This window comes from Saccopteryx leptura, chromosome 7 (genome assembly GCF_036850995.1).
Source record: "Saccopteryx leptura isolate mSacLep1 chromosome 7, mSacLep1_pri_phased_curated, whole genome shotgun sequence".
In the NCBI taxonomy this organism is placed as follows: domain Eukaryota; kingdom Metazoa; phylum Chordata; class Mammalia; order Chiroptera; family Emballonuridae; genus Saccopteryx; species Saccopteryx leptura.
The window spans coordinates 973756-998082 of NC_089509.1; the positions used below are offsets into that span (position 1 = coordinate 973756).

At 42.1% G+C, this 24327-nt stretch overlaps 1 protein-coding gene across 4 annotated transcripts in view; it reads right to left on the reverse strand.

Moving 5' to 3' along the window:
- Positions 1 to 23609, reverse strand: part of SAP130 (Sin3A associated protein 130) — a 122587-nt gene extending 98978 nt beyond the window's left edge. Inside the window, exons 1-7 of one of the 4 annotated variants that reach the window (XM_066345943.1) lie at positions 22572 to 22713; positions 21702 to 21819; positions 12009 to 12244; positions 11131 to 11289; positions 9851 to 9962; positions 8746 to 8870; positions 6455 to 6579 (exon numbers count right to left, since the gene is read on the reverse strand). In XM_066345943.1, the coding sequence (XP_066202040.1) occupies positions 6455 to 6579; positions 8746 to 8870; positions 9851 to 9962; positions 11131 to 11289; positions 12009 to 12244; positions 21702 to 21819; positions 22572 to 22643 (947 nt within the window). In that variant the 5' untranslated portion in view covers positions 22644 to 22713. Of the gene's footprint in view, positions 1 to 6454; positions 6580 to 8745; positions 8871 to 9850; positions 9963 to 11130; positions 11290 to 12008; positions 12245 to 21701; positions 21820 to 22571; positions 22714 to 23380 lie in introns of those variants that run through there. The other 3 variants (XM_066345942.1, XM_066345940.1, XM_066345941.1) reach the window with 3 other exon arrangements.
- Between the last annotated feature and the right edge of the window lie 718 nt (positions 23610 to 24327).

Genomic DNA, 24327 nt, shown 5'->3' on the forward strand with positions numbered 1-24327 from the left:
ATCTTTTTCTCCTGCAAACTACTACCTTCTTTATTAGATCTAGCTAATAACACTGTTCTGTCTTTTTTCCAAATAGCTCCAGATATATGGAAAAGATTTATATAGGTGGATGGGGATCCTCAAACCCCTCAGAGAGATCTTCTGAGAATGGCTTTTAAGATACCTAGAGGCAAAAAAAGCCCAATAGAGATCAGGGGAACTACCAGCTTTTAGGATACACCCTTAAAGGCTCCAACACCCCAAAGGGGTCTCAGAGAATGCCATCTGGGTCCTGCTTCAATAGTGGAAAGGAAGGTCATTGAGCTAAAGCCTGCCAGGCTTACATGCCTCTGCTGTGAGGAAACAGGGACACTGGAAGGTGGGCTTCCCCTTCGCTCCTCTAAGGGAGGGTTCAGTCTCTTCCAGCCCTGCTCCAGCCACCTATGACCTAACCTTGCCCAGAAAGCTGGGGTTTGCCACTGAAGGCTAAAGGTGCCCAGGGCCGTCGGCCCCATCTACGACACTGTGGACGAGCCTAGGGTATTTCTTCCAAGAAGCAGGTAAACTGATCTCATTCGCACAAGGGCCTCTTAACTATGTTTTGCCTGAATAGTCAGGTTTTTTATTCTTTCCTCAAAGATCTCTGTTGTGGGTGTTGATAGTTGTATTTTCTGCTGCTTTGCTTAATATATAGTGTTTCCTTTATCCCTTACCTCAATGCCCCACTCATATTTCAGGCTGGGACCTACTCCTAATTTAGAGCTCTCTTTCCTCCTTTTGCTAACTTGTATTATGAATTTACCTTTGCCACCCAGCTTAGTGTATCCCAAGGTTCTCTTTACCAGGCCACAGTCGCAGAGCTCCAGGGAAAAGCAACCTGGTCTCAACTCTCCAGGCAGAGGAGAACAGAAGCTTCATATCCACGCATGCTGCAAATGGCTTTTTCCAGTCTACCTGAATCATTACCAGCTAGAAGCAACGGTCATTGGGACTTGGACATGAGCTGCAAAGTATAGAATGGTGCCAACAATTCCAGTGCCATGCGGACTTTTCCTGTGGGGAACTTTCCTGGACTCCTGCTCCCTGTGACAGCTCCTAACAGACTGAACTGTGGTTGGGTTGCATTTTTCAGGGATTTGGCATGGTGATGAGGCCAACTTGGACTTGGGGAACATGTTAAAGACACTACTCTTCTAGGGATTCTTGCTGTACTGACCAAGAGTTTGCTTAAAGGCTTTTAATCACTGTAAAAAAAATAGAGGACTGGATGAAGAAGATGGGGCACATATACACCATGGTATATTATTCAGCTAGGAGAAATGGTGACATCGGATCACTTATAGAGGAATGGTGGAGTCTTGGTAGCATTGTGCGGGGTGAAATAAGCGAATCAGAAAAAAACAGGAACTGCAGGATTCCATACATTGGTGGGACATAAAAGCGAGACTAAGAGGCATGGACAGGAGTGTGGTGGCTATGGGGGTGGGGGGAGGGAAGGAGGGAGAGGGGGAGGGGGAGGGGTACAGAGAGAACTGGATGGAGGGTGGCGAAGGATGATCTCTCCTCGGGTGATGGGTATGCAACAGAACTAAATGACAAGATAACCTGGAAATGTTTTCTTTGAATGTATGTACCCTGATTTATTGATGTCACCCCATTAAAATAAAAATTTATTTATAAAAAAAAATATATATATATATATATATATATAAAATTCTCATGTATTACAATCCATTCATCTCCTACTGCTCATGTTCATGGTTGCGGGTGGCTGGAGCCAATAACAGTTGTCCTCCAGGACAACACCAAAATTTTATTAAATAATGAGTAACATACACGGGTTGTTGTATGGTTCTCATGGAATTACATTTTAAAATATGTGGCATTCATGGCTCGCTCAGCCAAAATGGTTCCCGACCCCTGATCTAAAAGAACTAGAAAAAGAACAATAAATAAGGCCCAGAGGAAGTAGAAGGAAAGAAATAATAAAGATCAGAGCAGAAATAAATGACACAGAGGCTAAAAAAACAATACAAAAGATCAATGAAACCAAGAACCGATTCTTTGAAAAGGTAAACAAGATGGAAGAACCTTTAACCAGACTCATCAAGAAAAAAAGAGAGAGGATTCAAATAAATAAAATTAGAAATGAAAGTGAAGAAGTAACAACTGACAGCAGAAATACAAAGGATTGTAAGAAAATACTATGAAGATCTGTATGCCAAAAAATTAGACAACCTAGGTGAAATGGATAAATTCCTAGAAACAAACAATATTTCAAAACAATCTGGAAGAATCAGAAAACCTAAACAGATCAATTACAACAATAAAATTGATACAGTTCTCAATAAACTCCCAGCAAACAAAAGTCCTGGACCAGATGGCTTCATAGGCGAATTTTACAAAATATTCAAAGAACTAGTACATATCCTTCTCAAGCTATTTCAAAAAATTTAAGAGGAGGGAAGACTTCCAAGCTCCTTTTATGAGGCAAGCATTATCTTCATTCCAAGCCAGGTAGGGGCACTACAAAGAAAGAAGACTAGGCCAATATCCCTGATGAACTTAGATGCTTAAATTCTCAACAAAATATTAGCAAACTAGATTCAGCAATACATTAAAAAAATCATACATCATGATCAAGTGTGATTTATTCCAGAGAGGTAAAGCTGGTACAATATTGGCAAATCAATAAATGTGACTCATGGCCTGACCTGTGGTGGCACAGTGGATAAAGCATTGACCTGGAATGCTGAGGTCGCCGGTTCGAAACCCTGGGCTTGCCCGGTCAAGGCACATACAAGAAGCAATTATGAGTTGATGCCTCCTGCTCATCTCCCTTTCTCTCCTCCCTAAAATCAATAAAATGTGACTCATCACATAAAACAAAAGGAATAATAATCACATGATTATATCGATACAGAAATAGCATGATAAAATCCAGCACCCATTTATGATCAAAACTCTCAGCAAAGTGGGAATACAGGGGACATAACTCAACATAATAAAGGCCATTTATGACAAACCCACAGCCAACATCATATTTAATGGGCAAAAATTAAAAGCAATCCCCCTAAGATCAGGAACAAGGCAGGGGTGCCTTCTTTTACCACTCTTATTTAACATAGTCCTGGAAGTCCTAGACACAGCAATCAGACAAGAAGAAGAAATAAAAGGCATCCAAATTGGAAAAGAAGAAGTAAAACTATTGTTATTTGCTGATGATATGATATGGCACATAGAAAACCCTAAAGTCTCAGTCAAAAAACTACTAGACCTCATAAATGAATTTGGCAAGGTGGCAGGATATAAAATTAATGTTCAGAAATCAGTGACATTTTTATACATCAACTATAAACTGTCAGAGAAACTAATAAAATAATCCTCTTCACTACTACAACAGAAAAAATAAAGTACCTAGGAATAAATTTTACCAAGGAGGTAAAAGACTTGTATTCAGAAAATTGTAAGACATTGAAAAAGAAATCAAGGAAGATACAAACAAGTGGAAGCATATATCGTGCTCATGGATAGGAAGAATAAACATCATTAAATGTCTATATTACCCAAAGCAATCTATAGATTCAATGCAATTCCTATTAAAATACTAATGGTGCCTGACCAGGTGGTGGCGCAGTGGATACAGCGTCGGACTGGGATGCAGAAGGACCCAGGTTCGAGACCCCAGGATGGCCAGCTTGAGCGTGGGCTCATCTGGCTTGAGCAAAAAAGCTCACTAGCATGGACCCAAGGTCACTGGCTCGAGTGGGGGGTTACTCAGTCTGCTGAAGGCCCACGGTCGAGGCACATATGAGAAAGCAATTAATGAACAACTACAGTGTTGCAGCAAAGGGCTGATGATTGATGCTTCTCATCTCCATTCCTGTCTGTCTGTCCCTATCTATCCCTCTGTCTGGCTCTCTCTCTGTCCCTGTAAAAAAAAAAAAAAAAAAAAAAAAAAAAGAAATACTAATGGCATACTTCAGACACACAGAACAAATATCCCAAAAATTTATACGGAACCAAAAAAGAACATGAATAGCCTCAGCAATATTGAAAAAGAAGAATAAAGTGGGAGGTATCATAATTCTTGATATCAAGTTATATTGCAAGGCCATTATACTCAAAACAGCTTGTTACTGGCATAAGAACAGGCATACAGATCAATGGAACAGAACAGAGAACCCAGAAATAAACCCACACCTTCATGGTCAATTGATATTTGACCCAAAGGAGGTAAGAGCATACAATGGAGTAAAGACAGTCTCTTTAATAAATGGTGTTAGGAAAACTGGACAGGCACATGTAAAAAAGTGAAACTAGAACACCACTTACAACGTTCACAAAAATAAACTAAAAATGGACAAAAGTCTTAAATGTAACTCATGAAACCATAAACATCTTGGAAGAAAACATAGGCAGTAAACTCTCTGATATCTCTTGTAGCAGTAATTTTGCCGATTTATCTACACTGGCATGTAAAACAAAGGACAAAGTAAACAAATGGGACTGTATCTAACTAAAAAGTTTTTGCACAGCAAAAGACACCATGAAGAAAATAAAAAGATAACTCACAAAATGGGAGAATTTATTCACCAGTAGGTCTTATAAGGGGTTGGCTAATAACCAAAATTTATAAAGAACTTCTCCAACTCAATACCAGGAAGATAAAACAATCCAATGGGCAAATGACACTTCTCCAAAGAGGACATACAGATGGCCAAAAGGCATATGAAAAAATGTTCAACATCACTAATCATCAGAGAAATGCAAATTAAAACCACAATGAGATACTGCCTCACACTTGTCACAATGGTGCTCATTAATAAATCGACACAAGTAAGTTCTGGTGAGGGTGTGGCGAAAAGGGCACCCTTCTGCACTGTTGGTGGGAATGCAAGCTTATGCAGCCACTGTGGAAAACAGTATGGTGTTTCCTCGAAAAATTAAAAATGGAACTGCCTTTTGCCCAGCTATCTCACTTTTAGGAATAAATCCCATATGCACTCCCGTGTTTATTGCAGCATTGTTTACAATAGTTAAGATCTGGAAACAGCCCAAGTGTCCATCAGTGGACGAGTGGATTAAAAAGTTGTGGTACAGCCTGACCAGGTGGTGGCGCAGTGGATAGAGCGTCGGACTGGAATGTGGAAGACCCCGGTTCGAGATCTCGAGGACGCCAGCTTGAGCGTAGGCTCATCTGGTTTGAGCAAAGCTCAAAGCTTAAAAGTCGCTGGCTTGAGCAAGGGGTTACTTGGTCTGCTGAAGGCCCACGGTCAAGGCACATATGAAAAAGTAATCAGTGAACAACTAAGGTGTCACAACAAAAAACTGATGATTGATGCTTCTCATCTCTTTCCGTTCCTGTCTGTCTGTCCCTGTCTATCCCTCTCTCGGACTCTCTCTCTGTAAAAAAAAAAAAAAAGGTGTGGTATATATAAATAATAGACTATATAGCCGTGAAAAAAGAAGGAAACTTTACCTTTTGAGATGGCATGGATGAACCTGGAGATCATGATGCTAAGTGAACTAAGCCAGGCAGAGAAAAACAAATATCGTATGATCTAATGAACAAAGTGAACTGAGGAATGGAATAGAGGCAGAGGTGGGGTCACAGGGAGCAAAGGGACAGCTGTCAGAGGGAGGGGGGATAAGGGGATGGGATCAGAGAAGATGGAGGGATTTAGTGAAATTCTATATACATAACACATAGATACAGATAACAGGACAGCAAATACCAGAGGTAAGGTAAGGGGAGTTAGGAGGAGGAGGTTAAAATGGTTGTAAATAGGGACACGAGGTGGGGGGTGAGGGTGTTATATTATTTTTTGGTTTTTTTGTGTGACAGAGACAGAGAGAGATAGAAAGAGGGACAGACAGACAGGAAGGGAGAGAAATGAGAAGCATCAATTCTTTGTTGCAGCTCCTTAGTTGTTCATTGATTGCTTTCTCATATGTGCCTTGACAGCAGGCCTTCAGCAGACCGAGTGACCCTTGCTCGTGCCAGCGACCCTGGGCTCAAGCTGGTGAGCCTTGCTCAAACCAGATGAGCCCACGCTCATACCGGTAACCTCGAAGTTTTGAACACAGTCCACACTTTATCCACTGTGCCACAGCCTGGTCAGGCAAGGGTGTTATATTTAATGAAACACTTGAATCCATGTTAACACAATAAATTAAAATTAATAAAAATTAAAAAAAAAAAGACCTCTGCACTGCTGATCCTGTCACTCCAAATCTCGTATACCCTACCTAATTTTCTCTGCAAAATGTTTTTCATCATCTAAAAAAGTATATATATAATGTATGTCTCCAGACTCTACAAATAGAAGCTCTGAGGCAGGAACTTGTTTTATCCTCAGTAACTAGAACACCATATAGCTCATTTATAAAAGGGCTCAGTAAGTATTCATTGAGTTAAATGAAGGAATGAAAGAAGGAAAGGAAAAGGGAGGAAAGAAGGGAGAAGACCTACCTGAGGGCCGAATCAGTGCCATGTGCTGCTGTTGTGGTGATGACTGGGGACTGGGCTCTGGTGGCTGAGACAGTTGCTACCACAGCAGGAGGGATGGTGTTAGAGGTGGTCACAGGGGGACGAGACTACCAGGACAGGAGAAACAAAAAGCAAAATAAAATACAGTAAGCCAACAGTAAAAGTCTAATTTGAAACGTGGGCCTTCAAATAAGTATGTTACTGCCTAAATAATATTAAATTGTTATTCTAATTAAGGAATCCTCTTTTTGAGTAGGTTGTTATAAAAACAAGAGTCAGCATTATTATTTTTGACAGACAGAGAGAGAGAGTCAGAGAGAGGGACAGACAGACAGGAAGGGAGAGAGATGAGAAGCATCAATTCTTTGTTGCAGCACCCTAGTAGTTCATTGATTGCTTTCTCATATGTGCCTTGACTGAGGGGCTACAGCAAAGTGAGTGACCTCTTGCTCAAGCCAGCGACCCTACACCCAAGTTTGATGAGCCTGCACTCAAGCAGAGATCTTGGGGTTTAGAACCTGGGTCCTCTGCGTCCCAGTTTGATGCTCTATACACTGTGCCACCACCTGGTCAGGTAAGAGTCAGAATTATTTCTAAAAATACCCAATTTTAGATGGATAAAACACAAGTGCCTTCAAATACAACTGGATCAAAATTCTGTCCTATTAGTATAAACCAGGATCGAACTCTTCAGATTCAGAATTCCCACAGATTTGTAGTTGGTCCTGGTGTAGACCTTTTACACTAACACACTACCAAGTGTTTTCCAGAGTGCCTGCTCAGCTGTGGGCTCTCAGGTCATCTCAGGTAGCGTGTTAGTCTCCACTGTAGAAGATGCAGGCTACCAGATGCTTCTTGGATACACTTTCCTTACCAGTATGTCTGTGTGTGAAATCTTCACCTGACAAGCAAGTTTCACACTGAGCTTCACCTGCCTGTTCCCTGTCAAGTCTTCCATTCATCCGAGTTCTCCTCAGTAGTTACTCTTTGACCTTGTTACATGTATTTAAATCTGTAAACTCTGCCCATTCTTGATCTCTGTTTCACCTTCTAACCTCTTAGCTGCTGTACCTACTATGACAGGCTGTTGTCTCACTCTAGGGCTGCTGCACTGTCTCCCTACTAGTGAGCTTCCTGTCTTGGTTATCCTGTCTCCAAGCCCCACTATGCACTACATATACTCCTGGTGGGCCTAATCAGTCTCCAAATGTATTTTGTCAGCCAGCATGGTCTTTTACTTTGTCTTCATTTGAATGATCTAGGCTGGACATGTACTACCCAGTATCCTAATGAGCACTTTTCCTTACTGTCTTAAACCCAGCTGTTTTGTACACATTGCCACTTTGGTCATCAAAGGTTATTTGAATTTCCACCTCCAGCACGTAATTTAGTTAGATTAATCTTTCATAGGTATTTGTTTGACCATACATTACTGCATTAAAAAAACTTGGTGGTTCACTGCAGTGTACAAAATCAAGTTTACATTTCATATTTTAGAGTTCCAAATTTAGAGACACCACAGTATTGTTGAGTAATGCATTGTACTTTTCAGTAGTACTGAAGTCACAGATTTCCTCGAAAACAAGTTGAAAGGCATAAACCATCCTCCTCAAAAGATATACATATGTAAAGGGAGATGGAGGTAGGGGAGGAGGGCAAAGGGGGAAAACGGGGGCAGAAGGAGACTTTGTTTAGGGTGGAGGGCGCATGATGCGGTGTGCAGATGGCATTATGCTAAGCTGCGCACCTGAAACCGTGTGAGAACGAACAGAAGGCATCTGGGCAGCCTGCAGGTTCTGCAGCAGAGACTCTTGTTAGCATGTGCTTGCCTTCAATATACTACCTGCGATGGCCGGAGAGCCCACAACTGAGTGTGGTTTGGCAAGACATGTCGTACCAATAAACTAAAAATATTATTAAAAAATACTAAACAAAAGTATATATATCTGCATAAAATATTTAGGGGTTCATAAACCCCTCTCCAAATTAGAACCCCTTAGTTCTAACTAGCCTGTACTAAACATTGTATGTAGCTATCACTGTCTTCCCTGCAATTGCCGTCCTCACTTCTCTGACTCCCCATTAGCACACCCATTGGTGCAAAAAGCTTTCCCTTACTACTTCTTCTAAATTCCTACAGCAGATCCCATGACCTTCCCTACCTCTTGGCAAGTACACTAAATCACTTGAGGTCAGGACTCTCACAGTGCCCAGCAGAATGAATGGCTCAGGGCAGGCCCTGTACTCATGGCTGTCTTACACCCTGGAGGTACCTGGATTGGCTGGTGGATGATATGCTGGACTGCTGGCTGAGCTGTAGCAGCATTTGGCAACTGGGAAGTCGGCCTTAGGACGGTGGTTACTTTAGAACTAGACATCACAGCAGCAGCAGCTGCACCTGAAAGAGTGGTTTGCCATTAGTAGACTCAAAATTTAAATAGTTCTCATTATATTCCCTGGGAAAACAATCAGAATTTCTAAAACTCATTGTCATTATTCAGCAGAAGTGCTTTATGTATACTTCCTAATTCATCACACAGAAAATTAAAAAAAAGTACACTCAAGGGTTGAGATTCAATAAGTTTATTCTTCAAGGACATTCTTAAATGAAACTCACCGTTGTGTTTTATAGAGCATGGAGCTGCTGCCCTAATTCAGGCCGAGGCTCCAGCAGCTTAAACACCAGACAGCAAGAGTTCCTCTGAACCACCACACCACTGCCTTTGCACCACCAATGCAAATGCCAACATTGTGGAAAGGCCAATGATTTCTTAGTACATTCATGAAAAGTTTTCATTTACACAGGCCCTTTGCAGTCTGTGAACCTCACCCTGAGACTAAATTATGTTATAACTGAGTTAACCTTGTTTCATATTCATTAATCTAATTTTGTAAGCAATGATTTTATAATCTCCACTAGACGGTAACAATTTTTGATTAAGTATTTGAGAAAACTCACTAAATTTAATTTTTCACACCTATTAGAACTCAAGTCATCTTATTGCTATATGAGTAAAAAATCTGAATCACTGTTATAACTAAACTTTAAACATACTATATTTAGTATTAATATTTGTGACTTATTTACTAAAAATGAACACCATGTTTAAGCTGTCACAGCCTTGACAGGTTCCTCACTAAAAAGGACACTTTTTAGACCATACTAAAAATCTGAATTGCTTTAAGTTTACATACATACAAACTTGTTGTAATGCAACTACAATAAACATATAGTAGACCATGCTAAAAATGTCTACTGCTTTTATTTCTCCTGTCCTCTAACTTTACTAAGTTAAGTCTGGGTATGTTTTGTGCAATCAAATCATCTGCCAAATGTATACTGCATTTTGAGAGTTCAATAAAATGTGCAGTCTCTACCTCGAGGTAAATGAGAAGCTCCGATGTGAAGAGGTGGCCCAGGAGCACTGCTGCGGATAATAGACATCTGTACATTTGTGGTCATGATGTGATGCAGGTTACTGGGATGGCCCTACAACAAACAGGATACAACATTATCTTAAATGCTCTTAGTCACTGGTGCTTATACCTTGCTTCTAGGAAGTCAGCCGCCTCCCGGTGTGGGTCAGGTTGCTGCTCCTTTCAGACAGTGAGCATCCTAAGGGAAAGGACATCCAGCTTTCCTTAGACAGCACACTGTGTGAGGACCCACACAGGTGAGTACATGTAAGTGACTGCGAGAACACACCAACTGTCTAGCTGTTAAACCCATGTAACAGATGACACACTGTTCATTTTCGGACTTTCTCCTTTAATGTTAGTCTTTCATAGTTGTTACTGGTCTTGGACCAAAGCTTGTTTTCCCTTTCTCACCACTTCCTTTGCATGCCACTGCAGGTGCCACTACAGGCACCTAGTCTTTAGCTCTGTCTCCAGAGATGTCAATGCGCCCCCACAGGCACTCCCCTCTCGGTGCTTCAGCTCACCTCTTGACTACACCTTCCTCACCCTCCCAGCCTGACCTCAGTGCTCTTCAGGTGTGTGCTGACCCAGCACTTCTGGGTGTATGTAGCAGTGTGAAGAAAGGAAAATGACAGTCCATCTTTTTAGAATATCAGTTTTTTCTTGAACACTTGAAGGGAAAATTTTGAGATTCAGTTCTTCATTGGTAATTCAAAATATTTAAATAAATCAAATACATATGATGCAACGAGACTATAATTTCAATATTTTTAAAGTTAAAATAGACTTAAAAATAAATAAATGTTCATTATTGGTGGGCTGCTTGAGAACATGCTAGTCAGCCATGAAATACACATTTGTTCTCCTAAGAGAGGAGCACTCTTGCTGAGACTGTGCTCAACCCACCAGGATTCTGAACCTGTGAGCAAGCACCACTGGACTCTGAGCTCAAGGATGTGGACTGTCTGATGGAGATTTGTATCTCCCACTGAGGCACTACCTCATACATAGCAGATGCTCAATGCCTACTGGCTAAATGACAAAGGCTACCATGTACAGTGGTCATACTCCATACATCCATCTGTCTACCTCAAGACTACTGTCTCCCTTTGTAGATATAAATGACCATTTATTTTTTTATTTAGTATAGTGCCTACGGTACAGCCGGCATTCAATAAATAATGGTCAACAATTTGGCATCTCAGTTAGAAAATAAACAAATTAAGAGGAAACAAAACCTGTTGTCCACTGATTGTTGCCACAGGAATGGCTGAAGCTTGAGGGATGCTACTCTCCATGGTAACGGTGACCTGCCCTGGAACCTTGGGGGGAAGTGACAAGGTGGAAGGTGGAGCAGGAGCAATGGGACGACTTGGCATGGTGGGCTTGGGGGGTGGCTGCAAACAGAAAACCACACGAAACACATCAATGGTGTTTTACTAGTGATGCATTCCATTCTGAAGTTAAAAGTACACAAATCAACCCAGGGGAGTGCCAGGGAAAATGCCAGAAACCTTATTATGTTTTATCTCTCATCATCATAGCTTTTCTGTTGAAGTATTAGCATTTCCGTTGAAGTATTAGGTGCAGATGAGGAAACATGCAAAACAAGTCTAAGGCACTTGCTTAAAGTCACGCAAACAGCAACAACTACAACTGGGAATAAAACCCAGATATGTATGGCTCATAGCTCAGTCTTCTGTACAATGCCGCCTCCCCCATGTTTGGGCAGAATTAAACAAAACTCCCAATAACTGAAGCATAACCACAACATAATATACCCATATTTTTAGATACCTCCAAATTAGCAAGCTATCAAAATAAAACCTTGAAGAGTGCCACTCCAAGGTAAAAACTGAGTTAGCACACCCATTAACTTGAATAAAATCAATGTTAAATGGATAACTACAAAAGATTCTGTGATGTCAACTGCCTAGCGGCACAACACAAGGCACTGCAGTACAAGAGAACTCAAGAGTTACACTGAAGAGCTGAACCGACAGGTCAAAACAAACAAACAAAAAACAAACAAACAAACACTTTGTGATAATTGTCAGAAATATTCTAGCCAGCCTTCAGCTGTGGTTCAGTGTGGAATTCTAAACCTCTCCATTACCTTCATAAGTCCCTCTGAAAATGAGAGTGGCACTGCTGGTGTCAGATGTGCTGGTGGGGCTGTCACGGTTACAGGCGTGCCAGATGCAACAGCATGGTGTGTAGACAACATCTGCACCTGTGGATAGGGCCTCACCACAACAGGCTCTTGCTTCTCTTCACGGGACTGCAGGGAGCTACCAGAACCCATGTGCTCCCTGGCTGTGACTTCAGCATCTCGACTAGATTCATCATTGACTAGTGAAGACATTAAGGGTAAAACAGCATGTCACATCCTCCCAATATCAATGAATATAACAGCACACATAGGAGTGTCACCTGCAGTTAAGTCTAGATTGATAAACTGGCCATTTCCTTGCAAGAATTTCTTAACAACAAGCATTTGCCCATCAGATTCCCCTGATAGATAGCAAACCTGAGTCACAATAAAAACATAATTTTTTTTTTTTTGTATTTTTCTGAAGCTGGAAACGGGGAGAGACAGTCAGACAAGACTCCCGCATGCGCCCGACTGGGATCCACCCGGCACTCCCACCAGGGGCGAGCTCTGTCCATCAGGGGGCGATGCTCTGCCCCTCCGGGGCGTCGCTCTGTCGCCACCAGAGCCACTCTAGCGCCTGGGGCAGAGGTCAAGGAGCCATCCCCAGCGCCTGGGCCATCTTTGCTCCAATGGAGCCTCGGCTGCGGGAGGGGAAGAGAGAGACAGAGAGGAAGGAGAGGGGGAGGGGTGGAGAAGCAAATGGGCGCTTCTCCTGTGTGCCCTGGCCGGGAATCGAACCCGGGACTTCTGTATGCCAGGCTGACGCTCTACCACTGAGCCAACCGGCCAGGGCCAATAAAAAGATAATTTAAGTATAGATCTTAAGTCCAAGAATATATAATTTTTCAAAATAAATTTCTCAGTCCCAATGCTTACTGAGTGAACAAGACAGTCTCCATCATTACTGCAAGGTATATACCCTTTGAGCTCAACAATTCCACTTGCAGGGATGTCTCCCACAGATACATAGCACAAGTGTAACATCATTTATGTACAAAGTTATTTGTTTCAGCAATTTTATACCAGTAAAAAAACTGAAACAACAACAACAAAAAAACCCTCTATATGTCCATCAACAGGAGACTGGCTATATAAATTACTGGTATACTCCACAATAGACTACATGCAACTATAAAAACAAGGTCTTTTAGGTACTCTTATAGAAAAACCTATAGCATATATACTTCTCACAAAAATTAGGAGATATTTCAAAATGAGTACGAAGCAATTAAAAAAAGCATTTGATTTTTATTAAACAAGAACATCAGAAAAGCAAAGAAGACAAAGAAAAATGTTCAATTATGCAAATGAGATGCAAAACCAACTTTTATTTCATTGGTGAAAATGCACTTATACATAACGCTAAAAGAACTGGAGAATCTGTACATTCCCTGATCCCCTAATTTTTACAAGCAATGTATTATGTAAAAATATATGAAAATATATAAATTAAAAAAAAGCAAAGTAGAGAACACTGAAAAAAAATAAAACACATACATACATATATATACTTATATTTGTATGTGGAAGACAGGCTATAAGCTGACAAAGTCCTTGCAGTCTAAAGGTTAAGCCAAAGGTTAAACTCTTCCCCACACCCTCTGATAGTTTTTGCTCCTTGAAGCAATATACATGCCCATCCTCTTACCCTTTGTTTGTGGAAATGCTAGTTATATTATGCATGATGAAAGGTTATGCACTTTTGAGAAAGGTCCTGTTTATACCTCAGATATGTGACTATACAGGAGACTCCCATGTTTTGCAAACTGCTCTGTTCTCTGCACTATAAAATAAATCTGACTGGGGGTGTCTGTGCTCTTGTAGGTCACCAGCCTACAGAGACCTCCTGATCCCATCCTTTGTCTATGTTTATTTCTTCATGCCCCACTGTTCTCTCTCAGGACCTGATCAATTACGAGTTGCGCTGGCTGGTTCATGGCATTTGTATATGGATAACATATTTCCAAAAGCATCTTGGATGCCCGAAGGGAAAGAAAGTAGAGGACTAAAGGACAGAATGGGAGAGAGACTTCACTGTGCACTATTTTTGTAACCTATTTAAAAATTAAATTAAAAAATCAAGGAACTAATGTAATGAAAGAAGAGTCTGTGAAAACAGTAACTCAAAAAAAAATAGTAACTCATTGTCTATCATTTTATCATCTAACACTAACATTATTTTTCTTAATGAAAAGATTATACTTAAAGGATAAATTTTTAATTATTTAGAAAACTATAAAGATAATAAAGCAGCCTGATCAGGTAGTGGCACAGTAGATAAAGCATCGAACTGGAATGCAGAGGACCCAGGTTCAAAACCTCTAGGTCACCAGCTTGTGCAGGCTTATTCAGCTTGTGCATGGGCTCACCACTTTGAGCACAGATTCAAAGACATGATCCCATGGTCGCTGGCTTGAGCAAGGGGTCACTCATTCAGCTGGAGCCTCCTCCCCTCCCCATCAAGGCACATATGAGAAAGCAGTCAATGAACTAAGGTGCCGTAATGAAGAATTTATGCTTATCATCTCTCCCTTCCTATCTGTCCCTCTCTCTCATATATACACACACAAAAAAAAGCTGCTCCCAAAGGCACCAGCAGTTAATATTTTGATACTTCAGATGCTTCTTACCTCTTTAACTTTGGGTAGGCTTTTAGCTTTTTTTGTGTGTGACAGAGACAGAGAGAGGGATAGACAGGGACAGACAGATGGAAGAGGGATGAGAAGCATCAATTTTTCACTGCGGTACCTTAGTTGTTCACTGACTGCTTTCTCATGTGTGTTGATGGGGGGGGGGGGGGGCTACAGCAGAGGGAGTGACCTCTTGCTCAAACCAGTGACCTTGGGCTCAAGCCAGCAACCATGGGGTCATGTCTATGATCCCATGTTCAACCCAGTGACCTCAGGGTTTCAAACCTGGGTCCTCTGCATTCCAGTCTGATGCTCTATTCACTGCACCACCACCTGCTCAGGCTTAACTTTTTATTTGAATTAAAACTTCATAAAGACAAGCGCATAAATATTAATTGTACAGTCCAATTAACTTCCACAAATTGAATACACCTGAGTAACCAGCACCCAGATGAAGAAGTAAAACTTCCAGGTTCCCTAGAAACCCTCTGTTCAGCACGATTCCAGTCCATATCCCTCCCAGTGATTTCTACAACTTCTAATACTACAGATTACTACTGTCTACTTTTTAATTTCATATAACAAATGTAAGCCCTCATTGTGTCTTGCTTCTTTCACTTACAGGTATGAGATTCATCTATGTTACTGATCTTTCAATCTCAGTACATATAGTATGCCATTGTGTAAATAAATGAAAATTACCCATTTTCCTGTTAATAGGCATTTAAGTAGTTTTCTTTTTTTTTTTTTTTTTTTTTACAGGGACAGAGCGAGAAAGAGAGTCAGAGAGAGGGATAGATAGGGACAGACAGAAACGGAGAGAGATGAGAAGCATCAATCATCAGTTTCTTGTTGCGACACCTTAGTTGTTCACTGATTGCTTTTTCATATGTGCCTTGACCGCGGGCCTTCAGCAGACCGAGTGCCCCTTTTTCAAGCCAGCAACCTTGGGTCCAAGCTGGTGAGCTTTTTGGTCAAGCCAGATGAGCCCACACTCAAGCTGGCGACCTCGGGGTCTCGAACCTGGGTCTACAGTACTACAGTTTTTTTAACCATTATAACATTGATGGGCTTTTAGGTTATTTCCAAATTTTTATATTAACAAAATCTCTGGGATGAATATCCATATGTACTTTGAGTCCTTGTTCAATGATCTGAAGAAAATATTTCCAAAGTACAAGTGCTAGGTGAAAAGATTAATGTATATTTAATATTTTACTATATACTGACTTTTCTCTCAGGTCATTAAGATTTTTAAAATTTCTATTTTAAAAACCACTTTATTGAGGTATAATTTACATATAATAAAATGGTTACTCTAAGAGAGCTCAACAATATTTTTACAAACATTGTCACCAACAACCTAAGAGCAGAATGGATGGATCAAATAAATGCTAAGTAAATGTTTAATTTTTCTATGAAATTTCCAAAATACTTTCTAAAGTAGTTGTATGACCTTCTCTTCAACCATCAGTGTATCAGAGTTCCAGCTGTTCCTCATCCTTACCAATTCTTGATACACACATTCTAGTGAGTGTATAAGCGGGTATATTATTGTGTTTTTCTCCTCTTTAAGAAAGAGAGAGACCAACAGGAAGGGAGAGAGATGAGAAGCATCAATTCTTCATTGTGGTATGTTAGTTCATTGACTGCTTTCTCGTACATGCCTTGACTGGGGGTGACCCCTTGCTCAAGCCAGTGACCCTGGGCTCAAGCCAGCAAATCCTTGCTCAAGTTGGTGGCAACCTCGGGGTTTCAAATCTCGGTCCTCAGCATATCAGACCGATGCTGTATCCACTGCACCACCTCCTGGTCAGGCTCTCATTGTGGTTTTCATGAGCATTTCCATGATGATTAGTAATGCTGAACTTTTTTTAAAACATTTTTCAAATTATTCACTTGAGGGGAGGGAGAGAGAGAGAGAGAGAGAGAGAGAGAGAGAGAGAGAGAGAGAGAGAAGGGAGACATAAGGGGGGAGGAGCAGGAAGCATCAACTCGTATATGTGCCTTGACCAAGCAAGCCTAGGGTTTTAAACTGGCAACCTCAGTGTTCCAGGTCGAGGCTTTATCCACTGCACCACCACAAGTCAGGCCTTGAACTTCTTATTGTGATCATAGGCCATTTATTGACCGGTCACAGGAAAGCAACAAAGATGATAGAAATGTGAAATCTGCACCAAATAAAAGGAAAACCCTCCGTTTCTGTAGGATGATGTGGCAGCATATGCAGATGATGACGTTACACCGTGTATACAGCGGAGCAGCCCACAGCCATGCCAGTAAAGATGTGGACGGTACAGGGGAAAGTTCAGTGTGTTCTGTGGCTCACTAAATTCGAATCCAAATCATGTGACCAAAGTGCAACGTGAATATCGGCGCATTTATAACGAAGCACCACCACATAGGAATAACATTTCTTGGCAGGATAAGCAGTTGAAGGATACTGGCAGTTTGGTTGTAAAACCCTGTTCTGGTAGGCCATCAGTCAGTGATGAGTCTGTAGAGGCTATACGGGATAGCTACCTAAGGAGTCCTAAAAAATCTGTGTTGAGCCCACATCGAACTGCACTGAATAGGTATGAAACTGGGAGAGTTTTCCTTTTATTTGGTGATTTCACATTTCTATCATCTTTTGTTGCTTTCCTGTGACCGGTCAAAAGTGCACCATAACTTTACGGACACACTGTATATTCATCTCTCTTGCCAATCTTTTAATAAGCATTACTAAGGCTCAATTTACACATAAAATCCTCTAATTCCTTGTATAAAATTAGATAAATTTTCATTACAGTACACTACCGCAACCACACCACAATCAAGATACAGGACATTTTCTATCACTCTAACAAGTTCATTCATGCCCCTTTTTGCAGTGAGTTCCCTTCCTCCCACATCTACTCCTTAGAAACCACTGGTAGATCACTTGAATTGCACATGTGGTTCTGTGCCTGGCTTTTCTCTTAACATGTTTTTGTGGTTCACCCATGTTGTTGTGCATACCAGTAAGTTTGTTCCTTTTTATTGTTTAGTATTTCATTGTATGAATAAACAAAACGGTACTCAACTAGTCACCAGGTGATAAAAATCTGGGCTATTTCTGGTTCTTGGCTATTATAATGTTTCTATGAATATTAAAGAATAAGTCTTTATATGTATGTTTTCATTTGTTTTGGGTAAATACCTATGAATGGGATTGTGGGGTTGTATAAGATACTGACAAACTATTTCCCAAAGTGGCTAGAAACTTTGCATTTCTTCAATAATATGTAAGTTCTACTTGTTCCATAGACACATCAAAATTTGGAATTGTTGGTCTTTTAATTTTAGTCATTCTAGTGTATGTGTTGTAGTTTCTCACTGTGGTTTTAAACAGCATTGCCCTGGGGGTTAATTCTGTTGAGTATCTTTTTTGTATGTGACAGAGACAGAGAGAGACAGAGAGGGGGACAGATAGGGACAAACAGGAAGAAAGAGATGAGAAGCATCAATTCTTTGCCGCAGCACCTTAGTTGTTCATTGACTGCTTTCTCACATGTGCCTTGACCAGAGGCTAGAGCAGACCGAGTAACCCCTTGCTCAAGCCAGCAACCTTGGGTTCAAGCTGGTGAGCTGTGCTCAAACCAGATGAGCCTGCGCTCAAACCAGCGACCTCAAGGTTTCAAACCTGAGTCTTCTGCGTCCCAGTCTGACACTCTATCCACTGCACCACCGCCTGATCAGGCATGTTGAGTATCTTTTATGTGCTTACTTGGTATTTAAATAGTGTCTCTGGTGAAGTGTCTATTCAAATATTTTGCCAATTTAAATATAACAGGCCGTTTTTCTTTTTTTACCATTTAGTTATAAGAGTTCCTCATATATTCAGAATATAAATCCTTTGCAGATACGCACATTTATTGCAAACGTCTTCTCACAGTCTATGGCTTGCCTTTTTATTCGGTTAATGGTATCTTGACAAGCAATCATTTTTAATGTATCAGTTGCTTCTTCTATAAGTAGTGTTTTTTGTGACCTAGGCAATTTCTGCTTACCCTTGATTGCAAACAGTTCCTCCAATGTTTCGTTTTAGAAATTTTAAGTTTTACATTAGATCCATGATAATACATTTTGAGTTAATTTTTGTGTATGGTAAAGGTTAAAGTGTCATTTTTTTCCACACGGATATTCTGATGTCCTAGCACTATGTTGTTGAAAAGACTATCACTTCCATATTGAATTACCAATGTTTTTTTGTCAAAAATCAATTGATCACTATGTGTGGGTCTACTTCTGGATCCTCCACACTTTGTTCCAATGATTTATATTTCTATTTTTATGCCAAAATTACACTGTCTTGATTAGTGTTGCTTTATAGCAAGTCTAGAAGTAAGGCAGAAGAGTTCTCCAAATTTCTCATTTTTTTGGTAAAAACTGCTTTGACTATTCTAGGTCCTTTGGTTTCTTCATAAATTTTAGATTCAGGCTGTCACAAAAGAGGTTGATAAAATTTTGGTTAGAATTTCTTCGAACCTATATATCTCTTTGGTAGAACTGATATCTTAAAAATAGATGTACATGGCAGACAGATCTTTTCATTGAGGTAGGTTTTTAATTTCGTTCAGCAATGTTTTACATGGTTACTTAATCTTGGGTCTCATATGTAGCCTGTTAATATGTCCCTAAGTTTTCTGTGGGCTTTTATTTCTTTTTTGATTCCACTGTACCTATGTTTTCTAAAATTCCATTCTTTATTACTAGTAAATAGAATTGTTTTTTATATATCAAATTTTTAGGTTTTTTATTTATTTATTCATTTTAGAGAGGAGAGGGAGAGGCAGAGAGAGAGAGGAGAGACATAGAGAAGGGGGGAGGAGCTGGAAGCAGCAACTCCCATATGTGCCTTGACCAGGCAAGCCCAGGGTTTTGAACCGGCAACCTCAGCATTTCTAAGTCGATGCTTTATCCACTGCGCCACCACAGGTCAGGCTTGTATATTAAATTTTTATCCTGCAACCATTACTAACTTCATTTATTAGTTCTAAGTTTTTTATAAACATTCTTTAGGATTTTCTGCATATGTGCATATTGCTTGTGAATAAAGACAGTTTACTTCTGTCTTTCCATTTTCAATTTGTCCAAACAGATTTTCCCCTAATTAAAATTTTAAGAAAATGGATGATTTCATAACTTTCCCCACACATATTTGTCCAGGAAGACTTTATAAAATCAATGTACTATCTCCCATTAAGCTCTTTTTGGAACCATTTATCATTTCCTTCCAGACATTAGGAGTTCTCATTTATTTTTACCAGAAAAAAATCTTGAAGCAGTAGAGAACTGTTATAATCTATTCCTCTGAACTTTGGACATGTATTTGAAATCCTGATATGCTCAGGATTCCAAATCACTTCTGATAAGAGCAACAGAAAATATTGCTTACAAAAAATTTCCCTTTTTTATAACAGAGGAAAAAAGATACCATTCAGAAGTGAAATTATAGACAATTTTAGTCTAAGTCAATGATTTCCTTCTCAATAAAATTTTAGAGCAGTTATTGCTGACAGCTTTTAAAATGAGCAATATAATTTCCCGTAAAGAACAGATGTTCAAAAATATTTTTCTTGGCCCTGGCCGGTTGGCTCAGTGGTAGAGCGTCGGCCTGGCGTGCAAGGGGTCCCGGGTTCAATTCCCGGCCAGGGCACACAGGAGAAGCGCCCATCTGCTTCTCCACCCCTCCCCCTCTCCTTCCTCTGTCTCTCTCTTCCCCTCCCGCAGCCGAGGCTCCATTGGAGCAAAGATGGCCCGGGCGCTGGGGATGGCTCCTTGGCCTCTGCCCCAGGCGCTAGAGTGGCTCTGGTCGCAACAGAGCGTTGCCCCCTGGTGGGCATGCCAGGTGGATCCCGGTCGGGTGCATGCAGGAGTCCGTCTGACTGTCTCTCCCCATTTCCAGCTTTGGAAAAATACAAAAACAAACAAAAACAACAACAACAACAAGATATCCCCTAACAAAAAAGAAAAAAAAATTTTTTCTTAGCTATATTCTTTTAAATTATTGTTATAAACTTATACCAAAGACACAACAGTGCCAAAAATATTTAAAGAGTAAGGCACTTCAAAGTGGCTCTACAAGACTTGTTGACCACTACTTTGTGCCCTTCACTGTAGCAAGTATAATCCATACAGAAGTGCAGGAGACACTCATGGTCAAACAATATGTAAATTCTCAAAGTTAAGAAAGCCAAGAACTTTTTATCATGTGTTCAGAAAACATGAGTATCTAGTATCATACAGGAAGTAGCTTAAAATTACTTTAAGACTAAACAGAACTAAAATAAACTTGTAACAAAAACTAAGTTGGCAGAAGGGAAGCAAAACAATGGAAAGTGAGGCTGAAACATTTGACAAAGGGCCATAGCTCACAGGCAAGAGACAGAGCAATTAAAGATGATGCCAGAGTTCCTGGTTTGAGCAATCAGTATAGGGGTACCATTTACCATAATGAACACAACAATCAGGTAGTGAAGAAAAAGAAATAGAAAAAGGAATATTTTATTTCACTTTGCAGCGCCATCTTCTTACTGAGTAGACTATTTAAAGTTCTTCAACCTGATTGGATTGTTAACCTGATTGGATTCTTTGTTGCAGGGGTGGGGGAGAGGACACACACTGTCCTGCTTATTGTAGGATGTTTAGCAGCATCTTTGGTGTCTAAAGCAAGTCCTATGCCTTACACACCTCTGGGCTCTAATTACCATATCTTTGGGCCTTAACTAAATAAGAAGACATTAATACATTTAAAAAATAGTTCTTGCAGACATGCTTTGTTATGACTTTCATGTATACTCTAGTATGTGGGATTGAATTGATTAAAACAGGAAGAAAAAAGCCTTGTTTAAATTTAAATTAGAATTGTAACATATCCTTTTGTTAAATTAGATACTTAGCATTTACTAAAGTCCCACAAAGAATTTGCTAATTTTTAAATTAGAAAACTAGCAATATTTTTAAAGCAGGAAGCAATACAGAAAACTATCACACATCTCACCTGTAGCTGCTGGGTTTATCAATCCTGCAGAACCACTGTTTGCAATCTGAGAAGGAGCCTGGCTTAGCCCAGTGGAAGGAGTTCCTAACCGAGGAAACTGCTGAGAACTCATTTCCACCTGCAGTACATACAGTCATATGGTTATTATTGGACTGAGATTAGAATCCACAATGAAAAATTAAAGCATCTTTAGTACCCATATCTTTTCTCACAAGCAAATGCATCATTTATAGAAAAAAAATTACTTGCCATTCATCTACAGTGCAGCAATGATCTGAATTCTGTAATTTTTGGATGTACATAGTTCAATTAATAGTTAAAAGGTTTATATGGTGTTGGGGTTACTAACCAATACTTGGAGGTTGCTTGATTACAAAATCAACAATGAATCCTGTACAACAGCCACAAACATGAACACGGTATATAGTATCTGTGTTAAGTTTTATGGAAAATGTCAAATCCCTTTGAAAGGCTTAACCCTCACACCAAGGTGAACAGCAGTGTCATCAGTATGTCTTAGGAGGAACTGGAGGGGAGATGCCTTGTCCTAAGAAAGAATCAGAAACCCTTACATTAAGACCTGGTCCAAAAGGAATTCTCTGTTTAGGGATTTCTTCTCCCACTCTTCATTGACCTCCACTGAGCCAAGGGACCCGAGACCTTCACTGCCTTCTCTAAAGTCGACCCACACTTTTCCCTTAGAAGCCAAGCTCAAGGACACCCCCAATTCGCCGCAATCCCCGCCCCACCCAAAGACCCCCGCTGAGATGGGAGGACCGTCTTCCAGACACCTCGGGACACTAGGACCACATCTCGGGGCGAGGAACAGGCTTGCCGAGAAGCCGCAAGAAAAGCTGTGGGTCTCTTTACCTGCAGCCACCGCCCGCCGCCCGCCGCTCCCGCTTCCATTTCGCCGGGCTGTGGGTGTCGCGGAGGGCCCATGGGGGGGGCGCGCTGGGCTCCGGAGTTGCGGGAAGGTCTCGTACTGAGCGCGCCCCGGACACGCGACTGTCCAGCCCCTCCACCCGCTCACCCGGACACTGGGCCGCAGCGCAGTTCCACTCCTCTTCCCACGAACCTACCCCTAAATGCCCCGCCGGCCTATTGGCTCCACGACGGGCGCGTCACTCGAGAACCGGCACCAATCCGCTGCGACTTGCGCGCTCTAGTCCCGCCCTTCCCTCCCGCCGACTGCCAGCCAATCAGGAGCGAGCCTCACCGTTGCCAACCCCCTCGAGGGGGAGCCAACGAGAATAGAAGTCTAGAGCTCCAGGCGAAGGGGGCGGAGATCCGGGAGGCCCCGCCTCCGCCAGGGTCTAAAAGCGGCGGGCGCAGGGCCCGGATGTGGAGAGTCACTTTAAACTGCTCCGGGAGCCAAACTCTCGGGCTGACTGCCCAGCTGCCTGCCCCGGCGGCTCCGCTTCCACGCCAAGACCCAAGCCCGCCCAAACCAACCCAGCGCCTCTCCCTTTCTTGCCGCAGGACCCCCGGCGCCTGCCACCGGCCCAACCGCCATGCCCAGTTCGCCTTAGAGCTTAGGTCGGACCCGCTGAAGGAGCGGCACCGCTGCCCTTCCCCGGGGACAAGCAGCGGGACGGACGCTGCAGCTCAGCTCGGCCGACCCGCCCTCTCGTCTTCTCTCCGCCCCTTCCACTCCCGGGCGCTTGTCCCGCCATTACTTGGACGCTGCGCCGAGAGGCCACCGCTCCGCCGTGGTCTCGTACCCGTTCGCTCTCAGTCTGTGAAGCCGAGATCCACAGTTCCAAGCCCGCCTTCGCCGCCGCTGGGGCGCGAACACAGTCTCCTGCGGCTCAGCCCAACGCCGCTGCTTCCGCCGCCGTAACGAACTGCTCAGCTATTGGCCGGGGCAGGCCCCGCTCTCCTCTGGGATGCCAGTCGCCGCCAGTGCGAGCGGAGAGCGGACAGACCCGCCCTGCGGGCCGCGGAGGCCTGTGGGCAATAGAGTCCCGGACGCTAGGAGGCGGGTTCGGGCGGGGCCTCCCGCAGATTCGGTCTAGGGGTAACACCCCCTCTTTGCCTTTTCCCTTAGCTTAGTAGAAAGAGTAGACCCGCCTCTCTCTAGCTTGCATTTCCCGATGAAACTGCGGCGCAGGAACATATTAGAGGAGGCTGGGTGCAGCGGAGAAGAGGCCATAGAAAGGCCGAAGGCTTTCCTGACGAGGCTCCCTTCCCCGCGCGGCGTGTGCATTTGATGTCACCACCGAAGGCCAGAGACGGCAATGCCTAATCGTTGTGGAAGGACGGGGGCGCCGAAAGCGAGCACCCCGGGTTAAAGCAGGCCGACTCCGAGAGCGGTTCCTGGCACTGGACCCCAGCACTGGGCTCCTGCTTAGTTTTTGCACATTACAAAGCCAAGTGGGATGATATAGTTTTGTTGGGGCAGTGGGTAGGGGGTGAAGGGTAGGAGTTTATACACTTGTAGAAGTCTTAGCAAAATTTGGGTTTGATAATAAACACTACGACCTCCTCCTGCCTTCCCAGGTGGTAATTTAGGCCTGGAGTTTTGTGACTAGTAAGAAATAAACTGGTCTCAAATACCTTCTTATCATGCACAGCTATGTAAGATAACTGCTTGCCAAGATGTCTCAAATACCCCATCTCCTTC